Consider the following 24,071-nt stretch of genomic DNA (forward strand, 5'->3'; position numbering starts at 1 on the left):
CCACGTGAGACAGAATAATTAACAAAAACCCACTGAAGACAGCGTGCAAGGTTCTGAAATATGTTTAGTTAGAGCCAAAACAAACAGTATCTTGCAGAAAGCGAAATTTCTCTCTAATTTTAATAATATATATCTTCGATCTAGTCCTTCGCTGTTCTAGGACGACATTAAAATAAAATTTAAAAAAAAATTACTTGGATTGGCAGATTCCATAACATTTTAAGGCTGAAATCAATATTTTTATGCTTCCTGGTTGTTGGAGAGGGTACCTGATGTCTCATAAAAACTGATAGTGAATATTTTCTTTCATTCAGCTGTTTTATCAGTAGATTTGATGCTATTTATTGAATGATTAGCGGTAGGACACCGCTAGCAAAGAAGTAAAAGTATGACAACAGGTTTACTGGCGGTAAGTAAAAACTGCAGTGGAATCATAGTTTTACTTCTTTTGTAAACTAGAGAAAATCTTACCTTTGCTGTCTCAAGACTGGCAAGTACCAAAATGGGTGGTAAAAACAATAAATAATACGGTGGAAAAGATTCTAGCAACAGCATCCAGCAGAAGCAACGTAAGGGTGAAGTTTGTTTTCTGATATTATATAGTCTGTTTTACTGTGTACCATTCGTCACATGCCGCGTATGATGGCTTCCAGGGCATAGATCATTTTCGGTGAAAAGCCTTTGGTGAGAGAATTCGAACCTACGACTGTTGGCCACCTCTGCATAGAATGCCCGTAGCAGCTAAGGCGCTAGCAGTATACGAGGCCAACGTGCCCCCTGCTATGATGTACAGTATACACTCTTACACTGAACAAATGTGTACAAGGCAACCCAGCACCGCGCCAGGTTTTCATAAAATAAGGAAACCTGTCGTTCCAAATGGGGAGCCTTCGCCGGCAGGTGACTAGCTCATTCTATCACGCTGACGCAACCCCCGTTTCTAGCTCATGGTATACGCTGACTATCACAAGACTGAGACATCCCTTGTGCGCCTTGTTCCACCTAAAACATACATGTAAACTGTAAACTGCAGCTTGAATACGTTTCAACGAAGCTCTGAGACTCCTGACTATAGAGAATACTTTCCCATGTGCGCATCGGCTGGTTGTTCCGAACTGGCCGTATTTAGAGCCATACTTCGTTTCCCAAGTTTTAGATTTCGAATGACGGAACAATACGAATTTAGATTCGGAATATGGTGTATGAATTTTAGTAACTGCGCATGTAAACTGTGGCCCCAAATATATAAATAAAAGACTCCCAAAATCACCTTTTTTCCACAAGAAGGATATGACATAACAACAATGACAAAAGCCGATAAGTAAGTATTGTGAATCAGACCCTCACACATCTAACTCAAACATGGCGAATTTCACTGCTTTCCAATCCTTAGGCTAAAGATGTGTACTGCTTAAGTACATTATATAACGTAGATAGAAGTCGTTCACAGTAAATAAAAACGTATGCACCCACCAAAACATTAAGACCAGATGCTTCACAAAACATTTGACTGTGACCGTGTTACAGAACTGAGTTTCTAAACCTTCAGCAAGATTTTATTATGGTTTTACCAGCAGTTTTAACTATATATACTGCAACAACCATACTTCGCGGATTTATTCCAAAAAAATTGGGAACATGCTCCCGTCGCCGTAAGTGATTACTATTTACGAACCAGAAAGTTCAAAACCCTACTGAAATTGACGACTGAAAATATTTCTGTCAGGAGAGCATACAACTAAATGTCGAGTCAATTCTAGTATTCAACACAGTACAAAAAAAACACTTCCAGTCAGCATTTTCTGTATGTAATAAAGCTGTGTCAACATTTTGGTTCTGGTGTTACATTCTGAAAAATAATAGGCCCCAAATAATTGAGATAAAGTTCATTCAGTAACGAAATATTTAAATAAAGAAAGAAAGAAAGAAAATCAACTAGAACAGTAGTAGTAGTGGTGGTAACATAAAATTTAATTCATCATTATGTCTACGATCTCTATTAATGAACATTTAAGGTAAATTTATTGTTATGGATAGAATGACGAAATCAGATTCCACCCGTACTTTAATTTGTATGTAAGAGAGATTATGCCCGTGTAACTCATTAAAGGCGAAGTATTACACCGAAGCCATTTACATAATTTACCAGTACCTTGATTAAAGAAAATTGCTGCATGAGTAAAAAAAAAAGTAAGATCTGATTTAGGAAAAGTATGTTTTTAGTATAGTCTCATGTGGCACTGACGTACAATGTTACGGCCACAGGGTTGACATCAGATCAAAAAAATACCTGCTGTGGAAAAACGAAGAAAATTAACAAATGCTTTACAAAAGTTTAACTGGTATGCATGGCGTCAATGCTTTCTTGCTTATATTGGAATTTTGTTTATTTTGGCATCAGAAGCATACTGTCAATATTATTTAAGAGGTGCTGGAGAATACCCATACAGCGGAAAGAACTTTTTGACCACACAGATGTATATTACACATAGCTTCAAATGCTTAATTGACAATATATACCATATCATTGGTAATTATGTTTGTACCAGTTAAATTTCAGGTAAACAAATTATTTGTTGTCAAACACTTATACAGACTATTTTGTCTCATGATAAATTTCATTAATGAGCACAGGAAAAAAAATTCAATGGGGAGCACCGTAATTTTAGAACCAACACAGTCCCAGTCACTGAATAATTTAGTTTTTAAGCCGCCAACCGGCGCAAGCTGTAGTTTAGGCCTAAAAACGCGACGGGAAAACACCTCGTAACGACCGGGCTGCTACGGGGATTACAAAGCGCACAAAGGCATAGAATGCAAGCTTACTGCGACGACTCATTGAGCGCCGCCTCCGCTGTTTCACTAACACGTCCAGCGATCAGACACGCTTTCACGCTCAGTGGAATTCTGTGAAGGCTCGCGGGCGCTCCTCACTCGACCACTCTCACGCTCTGGCTATTGATCAGCACGCCACTGGAATTAAATAAACGAGCGCCGAACGAAAATGAAATCGAAACTACTGATTTTGTGAGACTGCGAATACCCAAGGCTCCACCGCATGTCGCACAGAACAGTGAAATATGCGCGATATTTATCTACGCTTCCTTTTTCTTGACTCGGTGATAATCAAGATGGTCAAACAAATGAACGGCGGTGTCACAAGAAATATTACGGCTCCAATAACACTTCATTCCGCCGTGATTTGCGAGTAAAAACAGTTATGACTCACTTCCGCGCACGCTGCCGAGATAACTTCGGCTGACAGTTGTAAAATCCTTTTGCTTCTCCGCCAGCAGTCTTAGTGGCTGTATTTGTGTTCTTTGCCAAGTTTCCAAATACCAAGAGCTACTTCTGTACTCTTGTCATGAAACCTATAACACATACACAATAGGCGGTGACTAGGAAAAGGATGCATTATGAAATAATTTAAAGACTGAAACCTATGACAGTAGAATCCACGGATTCTATTTCTGTCTTACAGAAGCAGCAGATATTAGTAGCATTTGATTTTCGGTACAATGTAAAGCATGCTATTTATCTATTAACTTAATTCTCTCTTGGAAGAATACACAAATTGTATCACGCTTTCAAACATACAGCATTTCAAAAATATTTCCCCCGTCAAGAGTTTTCCTTGCAAGCTAATGCCCAAGTTACAGGCCACTAAAATTACACAACGTCTCCCTATCATTACTGATGTCTGGAATGTTTCAAAAAATAGTTTTTTATTGCATTCTCTTACACTGACACTGGACGGGCGAGTGAGAATTATCGCTTGATATTGGGGAGACGAGCAATATGTACAGGCTGCAGTCTTTGTGAAACACAATTCGTATTTACAAAGCTGATTTCCAAAAAGCACACAATTTTCTTCCACGGCGACAGTAGCCAACACGCGTAAGGCTTAACCCATGTTTTGTCAGTTTCTGATTTTGTAGAAGTTTACCTCTATTTCTTTAAATTAAATAGTGCAAATCATTCTATTATTACATTGGCACACCCTTAACAATATGTAACACTGAACCTGTAAGCGTACACACATTCACATGTCCTTTCATACAGGCCTATGCGGATGTAAACAAAGAGGAAATACATGAAAATACGTGTATTAAGACTCATGGCGATACAACGTAAAATGCTCACATATACTTCGTAATTTATGAGCACTTAACTGTATAATGTCTAAACACAGCGCACTTGAGTGCTTACATGTCGTTATCGGCGTGCAGATATTTTGCAAAACTATGTTTGAGTAAAAGCAACTCGTCCAAGAATGCATGCTACGTTGAAAAAAGGCACTGATCTAATTTCTAGCTGGAATCTGTTCGATATTAGATGCTTATCAGTAATTTCAGCCATACAATACTGCACTTTTCAAATACCGCTACATAGGTGACTTGATAGGGCCGTCTTCCTTCTTGTTTGTAAACATGCTGTCTGCTTCTACGAAGTATCTAGAGAGCAGCTATTGGGTTAACAACATTTTCTAATGCGTCCTTTTATTTTATTTCTTAATTAGGTAATAACGGTTTCGTATCCATCCATTAAATCAGGCCGCCTTTTTAATTGCCATCGGGCCCGATAAGATTTTAATCATTCTGTACGTAAACTGATATTTGCACACTTCGATGACCTCTTACATGTCTAGTGGATTCTTAGCATTTAAAACAAGTTTAAGTCAATCATCGGTAAAAAATATTTGCAACGCATTTAAAACTTTTCTGGGGCAAGTATCTCACGAAATTAAAATTTTAGATTAACATACAGCTTACATAATATTATAGTTTCTCGAAATAAGTCGGCAAGTATCATAAAATTTCCTGACTGTCATAGTTGAAGATTTGACCCAACATTTAGTGGAAAAGAAGATTTAATGTTCACAGTGGGATTAACTTTTTTCCTGGCAACTTTTATTTAGGCCTACTTATTAGGCTATCCCTTTTACAGAACACCTAAAAGCAATAATTCAGTTCTTATTTCTCCTCTTCGCTCACATACCTTCCATATATGTTCTGATATTTGTTTCCGGAGTTTTTCCTTTTTTCTTTCTTATTCTTGCCTTTTTTCTTGAATAACGACGTTCTTCTTTTACGCATTGTGTATGCTACATTCTCCTCAGGTTCACACATTTCTTTGTTAGGTTGTGGCATGCTGTATTCTGTTTCTGTTGTCGTTGCGCCAAGTATGCCTCTGAGCAGTCTTCTTTCTATTTTCATGTTTCTGTTTATGCCACCTTTCCGCGCTAGTTTTAATGTTTCGGCTCCACACAGTATTTCAGGTATCACTACTGTACTATAATGTTTAATCTTGTCGTCCCACGATAAAGCCGCCGTCTTGTATATATTTCTGGTGTTCTGGAATGCAATGTTTATATTATTTGCTTTTGATTTTATCACTGAACTGTCCTCATTGTTGTTTATGCTTAACCACTCACCTAATTATTTGAATGAGCTGATTTTTCTGATTTTGTTTTGATTTATGAGCAATTTCTGGCGGCAATTTTTAGCGTTTGTTTTAAATGCTGTGTCTTTGGGAACTATACGCTCACTGATCTTTTGAATCTCAAATTTACTGACTTGCATCTGAATTTTTGTCTAATATCCTTGTTTTGAATCGTATTAACAATTTTTGTTCGTACGATACAGGAACTACTGTATTTTTTTTTAGAAAGATTATTTAAACTATTCTCCCTCCCCCAACAACTAAATGATACAGAAATAGGAAATTAAAAACGGAGAACACGGATGCCAGACTGCAACTTGGTCTATAACAACTGAAGTACTTCTTGGCAGAAGACTAAGTACTACTTGCTGAGGTCGTCAGAAAGTCGTGGGTGAGGAACAGCCGGTCTCCAGTTCAGACACAGCGGCCGGGCTCCCCGCGGAAGAGCAGGAAGTGAGGCTGTCAGCTGACTCGTCATCCCTCGAGGACCATTCACAGCCTCCCCTGCAACCCTTCCTTATTCTCTCCCCCCCTTCCCCAGAGGAACGGCCGGCCAACTCGGCTCACCAGATGGTATCGCTCGCCCGCTTACACGTCCAGATTTAAACCGAGGATTCAGCGCAGCTAGCGGCCACATAAATGAATCACCGCGGTTGTTGACTTCCCGGACGCCCGTGGCTCAACTCCAAAACGCCCGCTGGAGGATTCTTTCCACGCTCGCGTTCGTATCCAAACACATTCTCGCGTTCGCGCAAGCGCTCAAGAGAAACGCCTCTCGGCGTACTGAAGTGTTTGCAGAAACAAAACCTCTGTACTCACACTAAGATCATTAAGACAGCTCTTGCAGTTCCACGAACAGCACAGACGAACAACTCAATACACTCTCGCAACTACTTTACAGATTACACTCCTCTTACACTGCCCCTTTATCAGAGGAGGCGTAACTGGCAACTTATATTCTTCTCGTGGCACTATTTCCACAGAGAATCGATCAGGTTTCTGATGAAATCAATTATCAGCCGTTGATTCGTGGAAGGATCATGTATGTACTAACGGAAACTTCAGCCACATTGCTGGCAAAGGCAGTCATCTCATTCTTGTGGAGCAAGAAGATGTGGATGACAAAGGAATAGAACCACTGCTTTACCAGCACAGGAGTCTGCGAAATCCCTGTATGTTCTACTTCAATACTCTTTATTAACACGAATAACTGGAGATAAAAATTACATAGTTTATGTACAGAATATGTGCATAAAATCCATCTAAATACTAGTCGGATATTTGTCAATTGTGTAATATACATTTTCTAAATTTACTTTGTAGTTTTTATAATGCATACTGGGTTGAACACAACAAAGTGGGTTTAAATGTGGCGCGAACGTAAACATTTGTCTACGCTAAAGGACAATCTGCTACGGCAACCCTTATCTGGCAATCATATTTGTTAGCTTCGCCAACTCGAAAACAAATTTTCACCTTTCAACCGCGAATGGCTCTTGGGCCATGTTGAGGATCAGTCCTGTCAACACAACCAAAATTTCAGGGGAGAGGAGAGGGTCCAGTTGCACATGTCCAGCCAATAACAGGGGCCTGTTAGGCTGAAAATCTAATAACATTCACTTAGTAAAGATGCAGAACAAAATTAATTAATTACCATACAAAACAGTGTACATTATCCACAGGATCCATTCAAAGCAACTTCCAACTAAAATGAATGATGTAAACAATAACACCATACTTATAAGCACTGCCTGAAAAAGTCCCTGCTTTATCATCTCTTCTTTTATTTTTGCAGAAATTTCTCGCAATTTTTTATCGTGTCCACTCGAACCTGTTATGTACCATATAATAATAGTGCCTCCATAGCGGGTTCATCTAAAAAGGTTGTTACGCTATGAAGCCCTGTGGGCTTTATGAGTCCACCTGATTCCATAGAACAAACGTATAAAAATATAAAGAAGTCAACTAAGACCTCAGTAACCATCACACGGTAAGAATTAGCATAATACTCTATAAATAGGGATGTGGCAGTGTCACCTTTTGAAATAAGGTACTAAATTTTGCCGTGACACTGCATTGCGTAACACAAGCGAGCAATATTTTCGATCTGCAGTGTTTGGCTCACATTACAACTAACAGAGCTGACAGAAGATCACACAGAATATTGCACTACCTTGTCACGATGATTAACTGCCTCATTACTAAAGAAAAATGTGACTTGCATTCCAGTAACGATTATTCATAATAAAAACAATTTTGCTGAAATGAAGAAAGGAGGAATTACGGGCAAGGAGCGTGGAACTGCAATATCTTGAATCACTGACACCGTTCCCATAAGTGTGTAACAAATGAACAGCTCGTTCAGTTCTTTTTTTATTGCAATGATTATTGCTGTTCTTACAACGGCTTGAATAAAATGTAATTACCGTTTTCGTCTTCATGATGTGTACAACGATGAAGCGGGTTTACACGAAGTAAAAGGATAACGGGAGAATTACTGTCCCAAAAATGACGTTCCACCACTAAAAATTTTACATGACATACCTATTAATGAAGCCTGCCTGATGCCACGTCGCCAGAACCATTACCATAATCAGATAAACCGAAAACACTGGCTGGCGCATAGTACTGAATTTATTAAGGTGATAACAGTCCTTATTCCAGAACATGGTTAGACAATTAAATAATACTTATGTCTCATTTCTGGCTTAAATGATTATTTTACTGATCTACGCGCCACGGACACAAGGAAAATATTTTTGCGACGCTAGTAAATTATAGCTTAAAAGTGAAAACAGCGGCACACAATTATCTTCGTAGCAAAATGGCACACCCACTCAAAATATCATACTGTTTACAATACCTACATGAAACGTAACACAACATTCCGGCTGTCGATAAATTTAGAAGCAACCGAGGACAAAAATTCGACACCCTTTGTCTGAAGTAATTTCATTTAGTTGCTAGTGACCAATCAATTTGGAGGTGTACTCGGACAGCACAAATGCAGCAATACATCTGCAGGTAAGAACCAAAAATTTGTGTGGGGGCTCTGTTTCTTCCAGCAGTACTTCTGAAGATCCCTAGAAATTGCAACTCATGATGCAGATATTGTCAAGGTGTAACTAAATATGCACTGTCATTCGGTTTCTTTGCCGCTGCTCCAGTAAAATGCAAATAAACGATAATCATGCGCGTGATTTGCATCTCATTTTCATTGTTCATAAAGCCGATCCCCCACAGGTCATTTGCCGTTTCATACAACAGTCATCGCTTACACGTACTTGTGGAACTAAGTTACTTATTGCAAAAGCATCGAATGAGTTCCAGGAACCGACTGCAGTACTTTATTAGGCCTAAACGAATCTGCGGTTTCTTTTTTGCACTGTCCTCAGATCTGAATGTATGTTTCACAGGTTAGTACATAATGTCTTTATCACTCCAATCATGCTCAATTTCCAAGAGTAATTTTCTTCCGACAATAGTTCAGACAAGAACTATGTATTACTGAAAGTGTATACATGTTCTGTCACCACAAAAAATTAGCACAATACTCTAGTAATAACATTAACTTCTACGCGTATGTGAAAGAAGAGATCTAGCAAATATTGAAAGCAGTACATGTTTGGTTCCACAAACAAAAATTACTGAATTAATAATCTGTAATATGAATGTACTGATGGCAAAATTTCAATAACCAACAGAAATATTATTATACTAAGAACTCAAATATACCGTGAGTAAAACGCAAATTAAGAAACGAAGACCAAAATTAACCCATTATCTATAACCGAAGCATTTAAAATAGATGTGTGCCAAAAATTTACAATTAAAACTAAAATTTAATGTGCACAGCATAAAAACATTTTCACATTCAAAACCATTTTGCCTAATAAATTCTGGAAATTGTCTGAAAGTAACATTTGATGTATCATGCGTCCAATTTTCTACGAAGTACAATAATTCTTTTTCTTTTTTCAACGGACTTATCAAACATCTCAAAATCACCGTACTAAAAATTCAAGCTGAGAGTAATTAGCAGTTTTTCAATACAGTGAAACTATTATAATGAAAAGCACCTCTTTTCAAAATTCTAAAGTTTTCGCTATGGAATCCGTGTTTCCACTTAGTCTTCTCTCTATCATCGCACGCAGAAAATTTTTTATCATTATGAAAATATTTAGTTTCCTGAATGATACAACTAGTTAAGAGTGTATTACAGCGCCACAGCTGTTCCAGTGACAATCTGCAAAATGCTTATACACAAGAATAATCGCATGCGTATGGAGCATGCGCAAACCCTCTTTCTAACGTTTCTTACAGTGAATTAACAGTAATATATTGACCGAATATCCTATCTGTAAACTTATAGTAAAACACCACAAGGAATAGAGAATTACAACAATCTCTGATTCCCTAATAAGAGCGAGTAAATATTACTTATCATTTGCGGTGAAGTAGAATAGATATCCCAAAATTTAAGAAAAGGGAAATCTGACACAAAGTAGCCTATAACACTATAGAAAGATGTATATTTTTAACACCACAGAAAGATTTATGTTTTTAATGTTAAAAAGGTATTGCGAATAAATTTCCGTGTTTGAGTTTATATGCATTCGCTTCCATGTTTAACGATGAAAACTATAAAATATGCGGTATTTACTTCAAACAAAATACTGCAAAATTCAGATACAAACAGCATGTTTGAGTAGTCATTCTGTATTTACAAACACAATATCTACATGGTAATGTAATCAAAGACAGTATAATACAAGGAGTAGTTCTTTGAAGTATAAAGGAAAGGTAGCAAGAAACTACCATAAACACAATGATTGTTAAAAAACAGGTTGCTTCCGATTCGTCCTAAATTATTTTTACCTGTGTAATCTCATCACATACCTACGATCAACAAAAAATTATTTGAAACCTAGATAGCCACAAAGCCACGCAGCCTTGTTGCTAAAATAAAACTGCATTTAAAAATATTTGTAATTACACTGCCGCAAAAGTTACAAAACTAATAACGAAACTGTTGCATAGCGTGTCTTCCCTACAGCTGACTGTCATACTGAGCGATGAAAAAAAAACACGAAAGCTTTTAGTTTCTGCCCGTGTTATACCGCGCAAATTCTTTTGCGTAAACAGAAAAGTAATTTCCGTTTCAAATGATTATTTTTGTAACACGATCATAAATTTATGTCGTTACGTATGTGAATTAAGCTGCATGTCGTCTGACGACGCTAACGTCACGGAGCGGTGACATCGGGGGCTAAAAATTTATTTAGGCAATGAACTCTTCCTCTCAGACGGATGACAACAAAATACAGAAAAGAATAATATTGACGCTTACCTCGAGTTCCTCGTATGTACGGAATGCTAGGATGGCAAATCCATCAATGATATCCTCTTCGAACTGCGGCTCTTTCGATTTTTTCCTTCTATTGGGAGGTCTCTGCGGCTTTTCTCTAGCCGGAGATTCGTCTTCCGCACTATCCCCATCTTTAGCTTTATTTTCTCTCTGAGCCTGCATGCGCTGCGCCCGTTCACGACGACGATTCCTTTGATTCCGCTGCTTCACGTCGTTTTCCATAGCTCTACCTCATTCTGTGTACCACTTGCGAACTAAATAACCACTTCACTGCAATCTTCGAAACTTTGACATTAATTCGAATCTATCACATAGCACTAATATATTACACGCCACAGGGTATACACCAAAATTCCAGGAGTTGCACCTGGAGAAAAACACTTTGATTGTTTCGAATGGCGGAATATACACGGTTGCCGCATCGCCTACTAAAATGGCCGCGTATCCATCCGCCGGCCAGCACAAGTAAGTCTTTACATCGCAAAGAGCCGTTTACTCGATAAAAGCACTGCACACACACACTTCACACGCATGTATAACGACACCAGAGATGAGTTGCGACGTGTATGAAGAGGTTATTGCTCGGTTTTCGCCACCAGTCAATACAGGCACTGCTCCGCGAGCGATGTAGCCGAGTGAGGACGAACAAGGCTGGGCCAGCAGTCGCGCACTGCAGCCAACCTAACAACGCCACAGCACACCGCTAGCCCAGTCGCTCGCTCACACGGCAGACAGCGGTAGCTCTCACACGGCGCGTGCTGACAAGTCAGCGAGCTGACGCTCAAACAGTTATAGAGCGTTTCGGTTATTACCGCATCCCAATGACTGCGTCTGGCGTTCTCTCTTTACACATACCCTTGTGTTTACTTTTAGTTGGATAGGCGTTTGCGAATAACTGGTTATCTTAATGACCGAACGGCTATTGTTACAGCTTATTCTTTCTCTTCTGATGAAATAACATTTCATTCTCTCAGCCGCTTGTTGTTATCGAACACTGAGCCGTAAGAAAAAACAGCTTGCTATTATGAAACGGCATTAGCGATTCCTTTGTTTACAAAACTGTCGTGTTCATTATGAACGGAAAATTAAACTTTAATTAAAGCCTTGCACCTCAGTCATTTTATAGCTTACCAGCAGCGGAAACTGTAAACAAATTGGGTTCTTCATGGAAACAGTAACAAGAAGTGATCAGTGCATAACACGATCGCATTTCTACGCTTTATAAAATAAACATTTATACTTCCTGTAGTGTGTCATAGACTTTTTTACTGCTTATTTACAACCATCGAAATGTGTGGCATTTGTGAATCAACAGACCATTTTTTAGTTACAATCCAAGAATGTAAACAGACCTCTGTGTATAACAGAAATATTAATCATTCGTACAGTGTACTGATTATGTTAATTTGTGTTTTACGTAACTGTGCTAAGTGTTTTATAAATAACGATTTATTTTATGGGTGACTGGCATGTAGTTTCTGGACAAATGACGAATGAGGTATTCCGCCATGTGAGACAGTCAGTTTCATCACTGTGCGTAAACACGTTTTGAAATTATTTCACTATTTATTGATATGAAAAAAAAGTTAAGCGGAAAGGGGAAAGCCTCTTAATTACTTTTCACAGGAGGAAAATAAAATATTTTGTTCATTTGTTCGGGCATATATGCTACCGAAAGACAATGTTTGAAGGAAAAATTTTGGGTGAGGAAGACGTAACAAGATTACTGCAAAAAATTATAGCAGGTGTTTTGAAGGTGAAAAAAGTAAAAAAAAGACTATTAGTACTTTAGTAGAGCTGCACAAAATAGAGAGTAGTCGCAACGATAATTCAAGGCTTTTATAATTAGATTATTAGCTTACAGGTCGTAATAAATGTCTGTTGCTATGTTTACAAACGAGGCAGCAATATCAGGACTCCCTTCTCCACAGAAGCAAGCTTTGATGTAATGACGTGGGTAATTTCATCACCATTCTGCTACTGACTTAGAAATTTCTTGACCGTTGAATTTATGTAAGAATTACAGTCGTTATTATGGTTCGAAACTAAAACTGCAAACTACACATAGTACTAAATAAAATTACTATTACTATTTGTCATTTAGAACTAGCCCTAAACATCTCCGGTACCATTACAATAACAACATCTGATTGTTTTTTCTGCTAATGCTGCTGTCTTATTCCCAGAATTACTCGCCGAAGACATCTTCGCTGGCTGTAATCTGTCATAGCATTTCAACAATCGCTTTGTTTTTGGATATATTATATTTTACTGGCTTCATCCAGTTATCAAGCCTCATGATAAGGAATGCAACACCTTTTAATGTAGGGTAAAGTTGTCTTCAATTTGAAGGTTGGGCTTTGCCGGGCATGCTCCTATTGTATGTGACATGCCTTAGCCTTCGTCGGACAACTGCACTAACTTACCCAGCCGTTTATGAGGAGACTCTGTGCACCTCTGCATTTTTAATATTCTGTAGCAATGATCAGCTACACTTCCTGATATTTACTGAGCAAACTAAAGGAGTTTTTCTGAGTTGACAATAATTATCACACACTGAAAAAAAATGTAGTACGTGCTCCAATCAATAGATGAACGCGCACACATCTGTAATAGATGAACTCCGCACACATCTGAAGCATTTTAATTTTTTCGATTGTTTCGATTTGCATAGACACACTGTAATGATGTACATTAATATGAATGTGATTGAAAGAAGCTGTCACTGTATTAATTTTGGCTTGCTGAGTCTAACATGCTGTGAGAGGGAAAAGTAGTTTGTATTTTGGGAGTAAATAGAAAAAAACTGCTTTTTGTATGCCGATGAGGAAAGAGTCTCGTGTTAGCAAATTTCTTACGTATGGGGGAACTGCCTGTAGAACTGTGCATCACAACAGACGGATAAATGAAAAAAGGGAAAAACAGAGATCCAAGAACTGATACATTTTGTGTTTCTTTTGCGTCTCCGATGACGTTCATCCGTGACGTCAGCGTGTGTCGTCCCAGACATGCTTACGTTCCACGCGTTACTAGTTTCCCGCTGTCGGCATTCCATATATTCCTCGGCGGAAATGTGCTCGTTAATGGCACTCTTTTATCGGTTTATACAGTTTTAATTCAATGCCAATTCTAGCAAAGTAATAAACAGACTATCCTTTCATACATCTTCCGAAAATCAAACAGGAAGTAACTCACTTCTCTCCGCAGAATAACTAAAAATGCATGCGATATTTTTCTTCAGTTTCCGGAATTTTGTTTGAGTACTAAAACCAGGAAATCAGAATTTGATGTCTGAAGTTCGAGGGAGAAAGCATTTCCATTTCCCCACGTAATATCACCCGAGTCGTTTGAATGTTAATTAATCGTGTACTAAATAAATAAGCAAGTATCATGTGTCATGGCCATATGAATATGATGTCGTACCATGATAGGTGCAACCACAACGGAGGAGTATCTGTTGAGAGGCCAGACAAACGTGTGGTTCCTGAAGAGGGGCAGCAGCCTTTTCAGTAGTTGCAAGGGCAACAGTCTGGATGATTGACTGATCTGGCCTTGTAACAATAACCAAAACGGCCTTGCTGTGCTGGTACTGCGAACGGCTGAAAGCAAGGGGAAACTACAGCCGTAATTCTTCCCGAGGGCATGCAGCTTTACTGTATGATTACATGATGATGGCGTCCTCTTGGGTAAAATATTCCGGAGGTAAAATAGTCCCCCATTCGGATCTCCGGGCGGGGACTACTCAAGAGGATGTCGTTATCAGGAGAAAGAAAACTGGCGTTCTACGGATCGGAGCGTGGAATGTCAGATCCCTTAATCGGGCAGGTAGGTTAGAAAATTTAAAAAGGGAAATGGATAGGTTGAAGTTAGATATAGTGGGAATTAGTGAAGTTCGGTGGCAGGAGGAACAAGACTTCTGGTCAGGTGACTACAGGGTTATAAACACAAAATCAAATAGGGGTAATGCAGGAGTAGGTTTAATAATGAATAGGAAAATAGGAATGCGGGTAAGCTACTACAAACAGCATAGTGAACGCATTATTGTGGCCAAGATAGATACGAAGCCCACGCCTACTACAGTAGTACAAGTTTATATGCCAACTAGCTCTGCAGATGACGAAGAAATTGAAGAAATGTATGATGAAATAAAAGAAATTATTCAGATTGTGAAGGGAGATGAAAATTTAATAGTCATGGGTGACTGGAATTCGAGTGTAGGAAAAGGGAGAGAAGGAAACATAGTAGGTGAATATGGATTGGGGGACAGAAATGAAAGAGGAAGCCGCCTGGTCGAATTTTGCACAGAGCACAACATAATCATAACTAACACTTGGTTTAAGAATCATGAAAGAAGGTTGTATACATGGAAGAACCCTGGCGATACTAAAAGGTATCAGATAGATTATATAATGGTAAGACAGAGATTTAGGAACCAGGTTTTAAATTGTAAGGCATTTCCAGGGGCAGATGTGGACTCTGACCACAATCTATTGGTTATGACCTGTAGATTAAAACTGAAGAAACTGCAAAAAGGTGGGAATTTAAGGAGATGGGACCTGGATAAACTAAAAGAACCAGAGGTTGTACAGAGATTCAGGGAGAGCATAAGGGAGCAATTGACAGGAATGGGGGAAATAAATACAGTAGAAGAAGAATGGGTAGCTTTGAGGGATGAAGTAGTGAAGGCAGCAGAGGATCAAGTAGGTAAAAAGACGAGGGCTAGTAGAAATCCTTGGGTAACAGAAGAAATATTGAATTTAATTGATGAAAGGAGAAAATATAAAAATGCAGTAAGTGAAACAGGCAAAAAGGAATACAAACGTCTCAAAAATGAGATCGACAGGAAGTGCAAAATGGCTAAGCAGGGATGGCTAGAGGACAAATGTAAGGATGTAGAGGCCTATCTCACTAGGGGTAAGATAGATACCGCCTACAGGAAAATTAAAGAGACCTTTGGAGATAAGAGAACGACTTGTATGAATATCAAGACCTCAGATGGAAACCCAGTTCTAAGCAAAGAAGGGAAAGCAGAAAGGTGGAAGGAGTATATAGAGGGTCTATACAAGGGCGATGTACTTGAGGACAATATTATGGAAATGGAAGAGGATGTAGATGAAGATGAAATGGGAGATATGATACTGCGTGAAGAGTTTGACAGAGCACTGAAAGACCTGAGTCGAAACAAGGCCCCCGGAGTAGACAATATTCCATTGGAACTACTGACGGCCGTGGGAGAGCCAGTCCTGACAAAACTCTACCATCTGGTGAGCAAGATGTATGAAACAGGCGAAATACCCACAGACTTCAAGAAGAATATAATAATTCCAATCCCAAAGAAAGCAGGTGTTGACAGATGTGAAAATTACCGAACTATCAGCTTAATAAGTCACAGCTGCAAAATACTAACACGAATTCTTTACAGACGAATGGAAAAACTAGTAGAAGCCAACCTCGGGGAAGATCAGTTTGGATTCCGTAGAAACACTGGAACACGTGAGGCAATACTGACCTTACGACTTATCTTAGAAGAAAGATTAAGGAAAGGCAAACCTACGTTTCTAGCATTTGTAGACTTAGAGAAAGCTTTTGACAATGTTGACTGGAATACTCTCTTTCAAATTCTAAAGGTGTCAGGGGTAAAATACAGGGAGCGAAAGGCTATTTACAATTTGTACAGAAACCAGATGGCAGTTATAAGAGTCGAGGGACATGAAAGGGAAGCAGTGGTTGGGAAGGGAGTGAGACAGGGTTGTAGCCTCTCCCCGATGTTGTTCAATCTGTATATTGAGCAAGCAGTAAAGGAAACAAAAGAAAAATTCGGAGTAGGTATTAAAATTCATGGAGAAGAAATAAAAACTTTGAGGTTCGCCGATGACATTGTAATTCTGTCAGAGACAGCAAAGGACTTGGAAGAGCAGTTGAATGGAATGGACAGTGTCTTGAAAGGAGGATATAAGATGAACATCAACAAAAGCAAAACAAGGATAATGGAATGTAGTCTAATTAAGTCGGGTGATGCTGAGGGAATTAGATTAGGAAATGAGGCACTTAAAGTAGTAAAGGAGTTTTGCTATTTGGGGAGCAAAATAACTGATGATGGTCGAAGTAGAGAGGATATAAAATGTAGGCTGGCAATGGCAAGGAAAGCGTTTCTGAAGAAGAGAAATTTGTTAACATCCAGTATAGATTTAAGTGTCAGGAAGTCATTTCTGAAAGTATTCGTATGGAGTGTAGCCATGTATGGAAGTGAAACATGGACGATAAATAGTTTGGACAAGAAGAGAATAGAAGCTTTCGAAATGTGGTGCTACAGAAGAATGCTGAAGATTAGATGGGTAGATCACATAACTAATGAGGAAGTATTGAATAGGATTGGGGAGAAGAGAAGTTTGTGGCACAACTTGACCAGAAGAAGGGATCGGTTGGTAGGACATGTTCTGAGGCATCAAGGGATCACCAATTTAGTATTGGAGGGCAGCGTGGAGGGTAAAAATCGTAGAGGGAGACCAAGAGATGAATACACTAAGCAGATTCAGAAGGATGTAGGTTGCAGTAGGTACTGGGAGATGAAAAAGCTTGCACAGGATAGAGTAGCATGGAGAGCTGCATCAAACCAGTCTCAGGACTGAAGACCACAACAACAACAACCATGATAGTTGTTAATAAATTTGTCTTCAAGTTTTTCTACATATCGCCCTGTGGGACTGTTACGGCCGTACAGGTATTTCCAATGTATGGTCGCTACCATCAGCCAATGCGCCGAGAGTCAACTTAGTTTGCGCGAATAGTGCCTCATTTCATTGAGATGGACCGCAACTTAGTAATGCGACAGCTCTTCGTGAATTACCCGTAATCTTTTTAGGCTATGGATGCTTCGGAAATGTTAAGCAATCTGCGGAAAAAGGGAAGAGCTGAGAACAGGATAATATGAAATCTGCGTAACTTCCAATCGCGTAGTCAGATACAAGCAGCACATCCGTGATAATGTTTGTCAACCTGCAGCGGCTTAATTACGTTGTTTTTTCCGTGTTGTTAGAACAGCCAATCAGAATGCCAGCGAACAGTCACCGATCGGCACGTAACACACTGACGTGAAATGTTTGGTTCGTTAATATGAACATTTGCAATGATTTCGGAAAGCAACGGTGAATAAGCATTGTATAAAAAGACTAAACTACGCACGGAAGGAGGCAAAAATAAATGTTTATCGTACTGGAAACTTTCAAGAACAGACAGGCAGTGTTCTTCCTGTTCTTAAAATTTTTGAACACTGTTTTTGAAAGACATGAGTATGGTAAGTGTACATAATTCACAACACGTAAATACATATTCAGGTAAAATAATTTTGAATTGCCGGCAAAATTTCCTTGGTGACTCCCTTACAATTCGCTTAGTTTATTTTCGAAATAAGTACATAATATGCATTGAAATACTCGTCGGAGCCTTGCCCTTTTTTCTATTATACGTTTTCTGAATATTCAATGCAGTTTTAGTTTTAATGGCGAAAAGTACATTAAATACATCAAGTGCGTTTAAATGTAGCGCGAACTAAAAAAAGCATTAGGTAACGCTAAAGGTCAACCAGTTACCACAACCTTAATTTGGTATTCATATTCGTTGCCTTCGTCAAGACAAAGCCAAATTATCACATACTAACTTAACCTAGACCTCGGGGTACGCAACAGATCAGTCCGTCACCACAAACAAGATTTCAGGCGAGTCCCGTATCACACCCTCTCTAAATTGCCAGAAGAATATGATAGTAATTAGTGTTTGATGTAAGGATCGAAATGTCCCTGCCTATTCATCAGTATTCAGTGAAACATCCAAGACTGTTACGGACTGCCTAATGACAGCTGCATAAATGTCGTATAGTTCATAATGTTAGGGATAGGTGCTTTGTTGAGGCTAGAGCGTTTCTTTTTTCGAAAGTAACATACTCACCTCTGGCAGAACTTAACGTACTGTACGTGTAGAATATTAAATCATAACGTTCTCTCCGTTTCAAGTTAATCTTGCTGTTTCCATAAAACTGAACGAAACTGTTGGTTCAAATGTAGAAGGAAGCTCAGGGCACGATACACATAATGCTAGCGCTTATAAACACACATTCAAAACAATATTAAGCCTGACCTGTCGAGTACTCCGATGCCTGCGTTCGCGCCGTGTTTAACGCACTTTTAGTAAGGAAAACTAAAATTGCCAAGTATATTCATAAACGCTGTGTTAGATAAATGATGTACATTTTAACTTAATTTAAACATTATGGATCTTCTAACAGGTCTCGGACAGTTTGTAAAACTTCCGCCATCAATTTAAGAAGTGACAGTAAGTTATGCAATGTTAAGATAACGATAATCTGAATAATAAGTGTAGCCGTCAAGAATGGAATATTTCTTTACATGATCCTACTATCACACCTGGCGAATGTTGCTGTAGCGAAGAGATTTCGTAAAACGTGACTATTCTTGTGACTGAATCATTAGAAGCGAAAGGAACATATGGCACATGTGATCAATAATAACGTCAATATACGAATGAAGTTTTGATTCACCTAGTCATGTTAGGTAAAAAAATAAAAAAAGCAGTATTTCATTACACCAATACGAATGCAGAGAAAGTTTGTGTTAGTCAGCTGTCAAATAAGTAGCCGTTTGATGGGTCTCTCAGTAGCATTTAACTCAAATTATTATTCTGGGTATACCTTTACTGGCACTTACCTCAAACGTGCTCCCCAAGATATGTTTTTAATGGACTATTGAATTAGGTAGAGCAATGGTTAAAAAGTGGGTTTCGTGCTCGGGAGCAGCGTTCAAGTTTCAGTTCAGCAATCCTAATTTATTTTTCCCATGGCCATCCCTGCATCACTTCAAGCGGACGCCGAAACGTCCTTTTCAGAGAGTGCAAAATGCCAAAATACGCGATTTATTTGGATGGTTGATCTAGCGCCATATAACTGATATAGCACAATATGCTGATAACTAATTGTCAGCTATCTTCTGAAATGAAATTTAGCCCGAATGATGCTGCACTTTATAGCGGAATAACGCTGTGCCACGTAACAGACAGAGAATTGCACTCGCGGTTGGGATTATTCACATTATTAACGACCACGTCGGTGTAAACCATTTTCTGATGCAGTGAACTTAGTATTTAATAATCTATAGCACGCAGAGGCTCGTTTGTGAGCTGATTATTGCGCGTTTCACATGCGTACGCCGATTAACCGGTGAAGTTCGTACACGCTGCAGCATATAAACGACTTTCTACGCCGCGGCCTGGCTATCTCTCGACGTAAAGGACCCATTGTCGATGATCAGACCTAAGCAGAATAATTTTTTTCCTGCTGGTCATACAGCTGTTCCTCTGTGTTTCAGAAATTCTCTATGACTTGACAGACTTCAGAGTTACATTATTTTTAAAAAAACGTAATTATTTTTGAAATTAATTAATTTTTTCGGTGGATGAGAATTACCATATTAGTCGATAATGGGTCATGGCATCTTTTTGACTGTTGTAAGAATTCCGTTTTCTGTTTTGTGTTCAAGCTTACATAAGAAGAACCTGTGATTTGTATCTCCTACAGAATCTGTGATTTGTATCTCCTACAGTAAACATATTTCGTACTTGTATTTCGTGAAGATGATCAGTGATCAAATCTCATGTGGATTGTGGCATCAGTTCATTATCTTGATGACTTCGAGGGAATGTCCGGCTGAACTGTTACATAACATTTTTCTTTACTGCGCTTCGATACTTGATATTCGTCTCCCTTTTGGCGTCTGGATTTTCTACAGGTGTGACTGCGTTAGTTTTATATTTTTAAGTGTGCCGTTTTGAACAGTGGTCTTCGATAAGGCATTGAAGATTTCATTGTATTTAACGTTAACGTGTTCCTTAATCCATAAAAATTTTAATTTTTTCGACCTTACACAATATCCGTTACAAATACTGAAGTTTTTCTGAGTAAGGCTGTGGCTTGCGTATCGTGGACAATCCATTAACATCAAAATATTTTGTTTTCAGCTAGTTATTGATCTAATGTAAAGGTGCAGGGACAACTGTAGCTTTGACAGAAAAACTAGAACTCTCACTGGGAAGTGAAATCAGTGGTTTGTGACCAGAGCTCGAACTAGCGAATGCGGAAACTATTATGCCATTACTTGTCCTTTTGGAGCCATCAGTATATGCCTCGAAGGACTCCTGGAAATTATTATCATCTCAGTATTTTGCCAACTGCTGTTCTCCGGATAATGGTTTTTGTTGGAATGTAGAAAACGTCGGCCGTTGTCACTATTTCGTTTTTGGTAACAGGAATTAGGATACGTTCTACATCTACATCCATACTCCTCAAGCCACCTGACGGTGTGTGGCGGAGGGTACCTTGAGTACCTCTATCGGTTCCCTCTTCCATTCCAGTCTCGTATACAGCGGAGATCGTGTAAAATTTCCTTTAATTCTAAGAAGCTGGTACGTAGATCTGTGACCTGGGAAGTGTGTATTCTGTGCCATTCATTTATCCACACGACAATCTTTCGAATTCGAGTATCGTTTTATGGTCAATCGGAGAACGTATTTTTAGGAGGGATATATCCGTCATTAATTTCCGTGCAGCGGAGCTTCGGGTAACAACGTATTTATTGGCTTGGAACGCATTGCTCCTAGACACGTCCTGATAGAATTAAAGTGAATTTTTATATAGATTCAAGATACCTATCCCGTTGGTCTCTTGAAAAACATGCAGTCACATTCGGTTCAAGACACTGAGGAACAATGTAAAACTGAGATACTGTCTTGGAGATCAAGTGTTGACTGAAACTTTCTGGCAGATTAAATCTGTGTGCTGGACCGAGACTCGAACTCGGAACGTATGCCTTTCGCTGACAAGTGCTCCACCATTGAGCTACCCAAGCACGTTTCACGACTTGTTCTCACAACTTTACTTCCTCCAATACCTGGAACTTCGAATTAGGAGATGAGGCTATGTGCGGAAGTACAGATATGAGCAGTGGTAGTGAGTCGTGCTTGGATAGCTCAGTGGTAGATCACTTGCCCGCGAAAGGCATGCGTCCCGATTTCTAGTCTCGGTCCGGCATACGGTTTTAATTTGCCAGAAAATTTCATATCACCGCACACCCAGCTCCAGAGGGAAGATTTCATTCAAGTGTTTGACAGCTTATGCCGCTTGGAGACCGTCCCTCTAATCTTCGGATAGCCACTGGCTCCCCGGTTACGGCACTGTGATATGCCCATGTAATTGTATCGCAAAAATATACAAGACCAAAGAAACAATGTATGAGGCATTGTGATGAACCAACTGACTGGGCGCAAAATATCAACAAACAATTAAAGAACTCAGTAGTACACGTTAGAGTGTAGGACTGAAGGCTAGTTATAATAAGTATAAATACTCGTAATATATAATCAAAATGCCGGAAAGAAAATAGTAGAAACGAACAACGAAGTTATAGAGCTAATTGGTGAGTTTCTGTGTTTGGTGCAATCAAAGGAAAAGACTGGGTTGACTGCATGAGAAGAAGAAGAAGAAGAAGAAGGAGAAAAGGGAAAGAAAAGTAGCTTGGCATGCTTTTGGTGACCCAAATATGGTTTCCACAACTAAGCTTACGCTACGTCCCAAAAGACGTGTTTACGATTACTGTCTACTGTTAATTATGACTTACGACATTGGGAAGCAGTGGAGAAATGCATGCTGGCAAGTGTTAGGAGACACAAGGAAAAGATGGATCAAGGCAGAGACTGGACTGGAAGACGTAATTGTGTGCGTAATTAAAATGAAAAGGAGTTAGACGAGGCATAAAAATGGTCGAATGAGTGAGTGGTAGGTGGAACAAGTAAGTCCTCTGATGGATCTGAAGAGATAAGAAAAGCCAGAGGAAAAATACCGAATGGAAGAACGGTAGATGTCATGCATGCATATAACTGAATACCGTAATACGCGAAAGGTATAGAGGAAGCCTTTATGTAACAGTGGATGTCAAGCGGTTGCTAATGTTGCTGAGTATTATTGGGGTCCGTGGGGCAGCAATACGAAGCCGCGATTTCTCTCTGAATATTTTTCCTCCCATGAATTACATCTCTACTTGCTTCCAGAACGAGATTTTCACTCTGCAGCGGGTTGTGCGCTGATATGAAACTTCCTGGCAGATTAAAACTGTGTGCCCGACCGAGACTGGAACTCGGGTCTCGGAAAACAATAACGTTAATTTCTTCAAAATTTTATCCACTGTGTAGTGCTTTTTTCATTAATATTAAAGAGATTTACTTAACTTGTTAATATCAACAGGTGCATATCCCTTATACATATGATAGATAGATATATGCTGGCTTTTATGGAGGCCTACCGATAGCCGTTCTTTCTGCAGTATAGAAGTAGATGAATAAATTGGAAATGGGAACGGAATGAAACTTTATTTAAGGGCACAAATGCAAGCAATAATTGACGCGCATTATAAAAGAGTACACCCGAGGAGTTTATAGTCATCATGAGAGCATTTAAGCTCAGAGTTTTGTGAATATCACAAATTAATTTATCGTTAAATTTTCCCCAAGATGCCTTTCGGAAAACGCTATAATGAGATACAGACAAAATTATATGGGTTAAGTGCTAAAGTGATAGTTGACCTCCTTACGTGTCTTCAGCCTCTCATCATCGCGATACAGACGGCGCGTATTCTTGCCGTGCGGGTACAAAAAGCAGCGGCCTGGTGATCCTTCGGAAACATGTCACGGAAGCTTGGAAGAATACCGATATGAAACAGCTGTGGTCAGACAGAGCAACTGGTTAAATGTGAGGTTGTTTTCTTTTGTTGCTCTGGGGTTTCCTGCCGACTTCTTTGAGCCTCGCGCCGCCTTCCGTGGGGTGTACAACCGGTTTGTACCCAGTGTGAATAACAGAGGGATTAGTGCAGGTTAGGAGAGCAGAGCATGTGTTATCTGCAATCGCTTTCTCTCTGTCTGCCTGCCACCGGATACTGTGGCCGACACAGTCTCAGCGCGCCACTGCGGATTTGTGACAGTTGTGCGGAGAAGGAGTTTGTGACAGTTGTGCGGAGAAGGAGTTTGTGACAGTTGTGCAGAGAAGGAGTTTGTGACAGTTGTGCGGAGAAGGAGTTTGTGACAGTTGTGCAGAGAAGGAGTTTGTGAGTTGTGCAGAGAAGGAGTTTGTGAAGTTGTGCAGAGAAGGAGTTTGTGACAGTTGTGCGGAGAAGGAGTTTGTGACAGTTGTGCAGAGAAGGAGTTT

At 39.3% G+C, this 24,071-nt stretch overlaps 1 protein-coding gene across 3 annotated transcripts in view; it reads right to left on the reverse strand.

The window, feature by feature from the left end:
• The window catches only part of LOC124781541 (fibrosin-1-like protein), a 714,430-nt gene extending 702,963 nt beyond the window's left edge, over nt 1–11,467 (reverse strand). For all 3 annotated transcript variants that reach the window (XM_047253869.1, XM_047253870.1, XM_047253868.1), the window contains exon 1: nt 10,793–11,467. In XM_047253869.1, coding sequence (XP_047109825.1) covers nt 10,793–11,032 — 240 coding nt within the window. In that variant the 5' untranslated portion in view covers nt 11,033–11,467. The remainder of the gene's footprint in view (nt 1–10,792) is intronic.
• Nucleotides 11,468–24,071: the final 12,604 nt, after the last annotated feature.

The sequence above is a fragment of the Schistocerca piceifrons genome, chromosome 1 (assembly GCF_021461385.2).
Source record: "Schistocerca piceifrons isolate TAMUIC-IGC-003096 chromosome 1, iqSchPice1.1, whole genome shotgun sequence".
NCBI lineage: Eukaryota > Metazoa > Arthropoda > Insecta > Orthoptera > Acrididae > Schistocerca > Schistocerca piceifrons.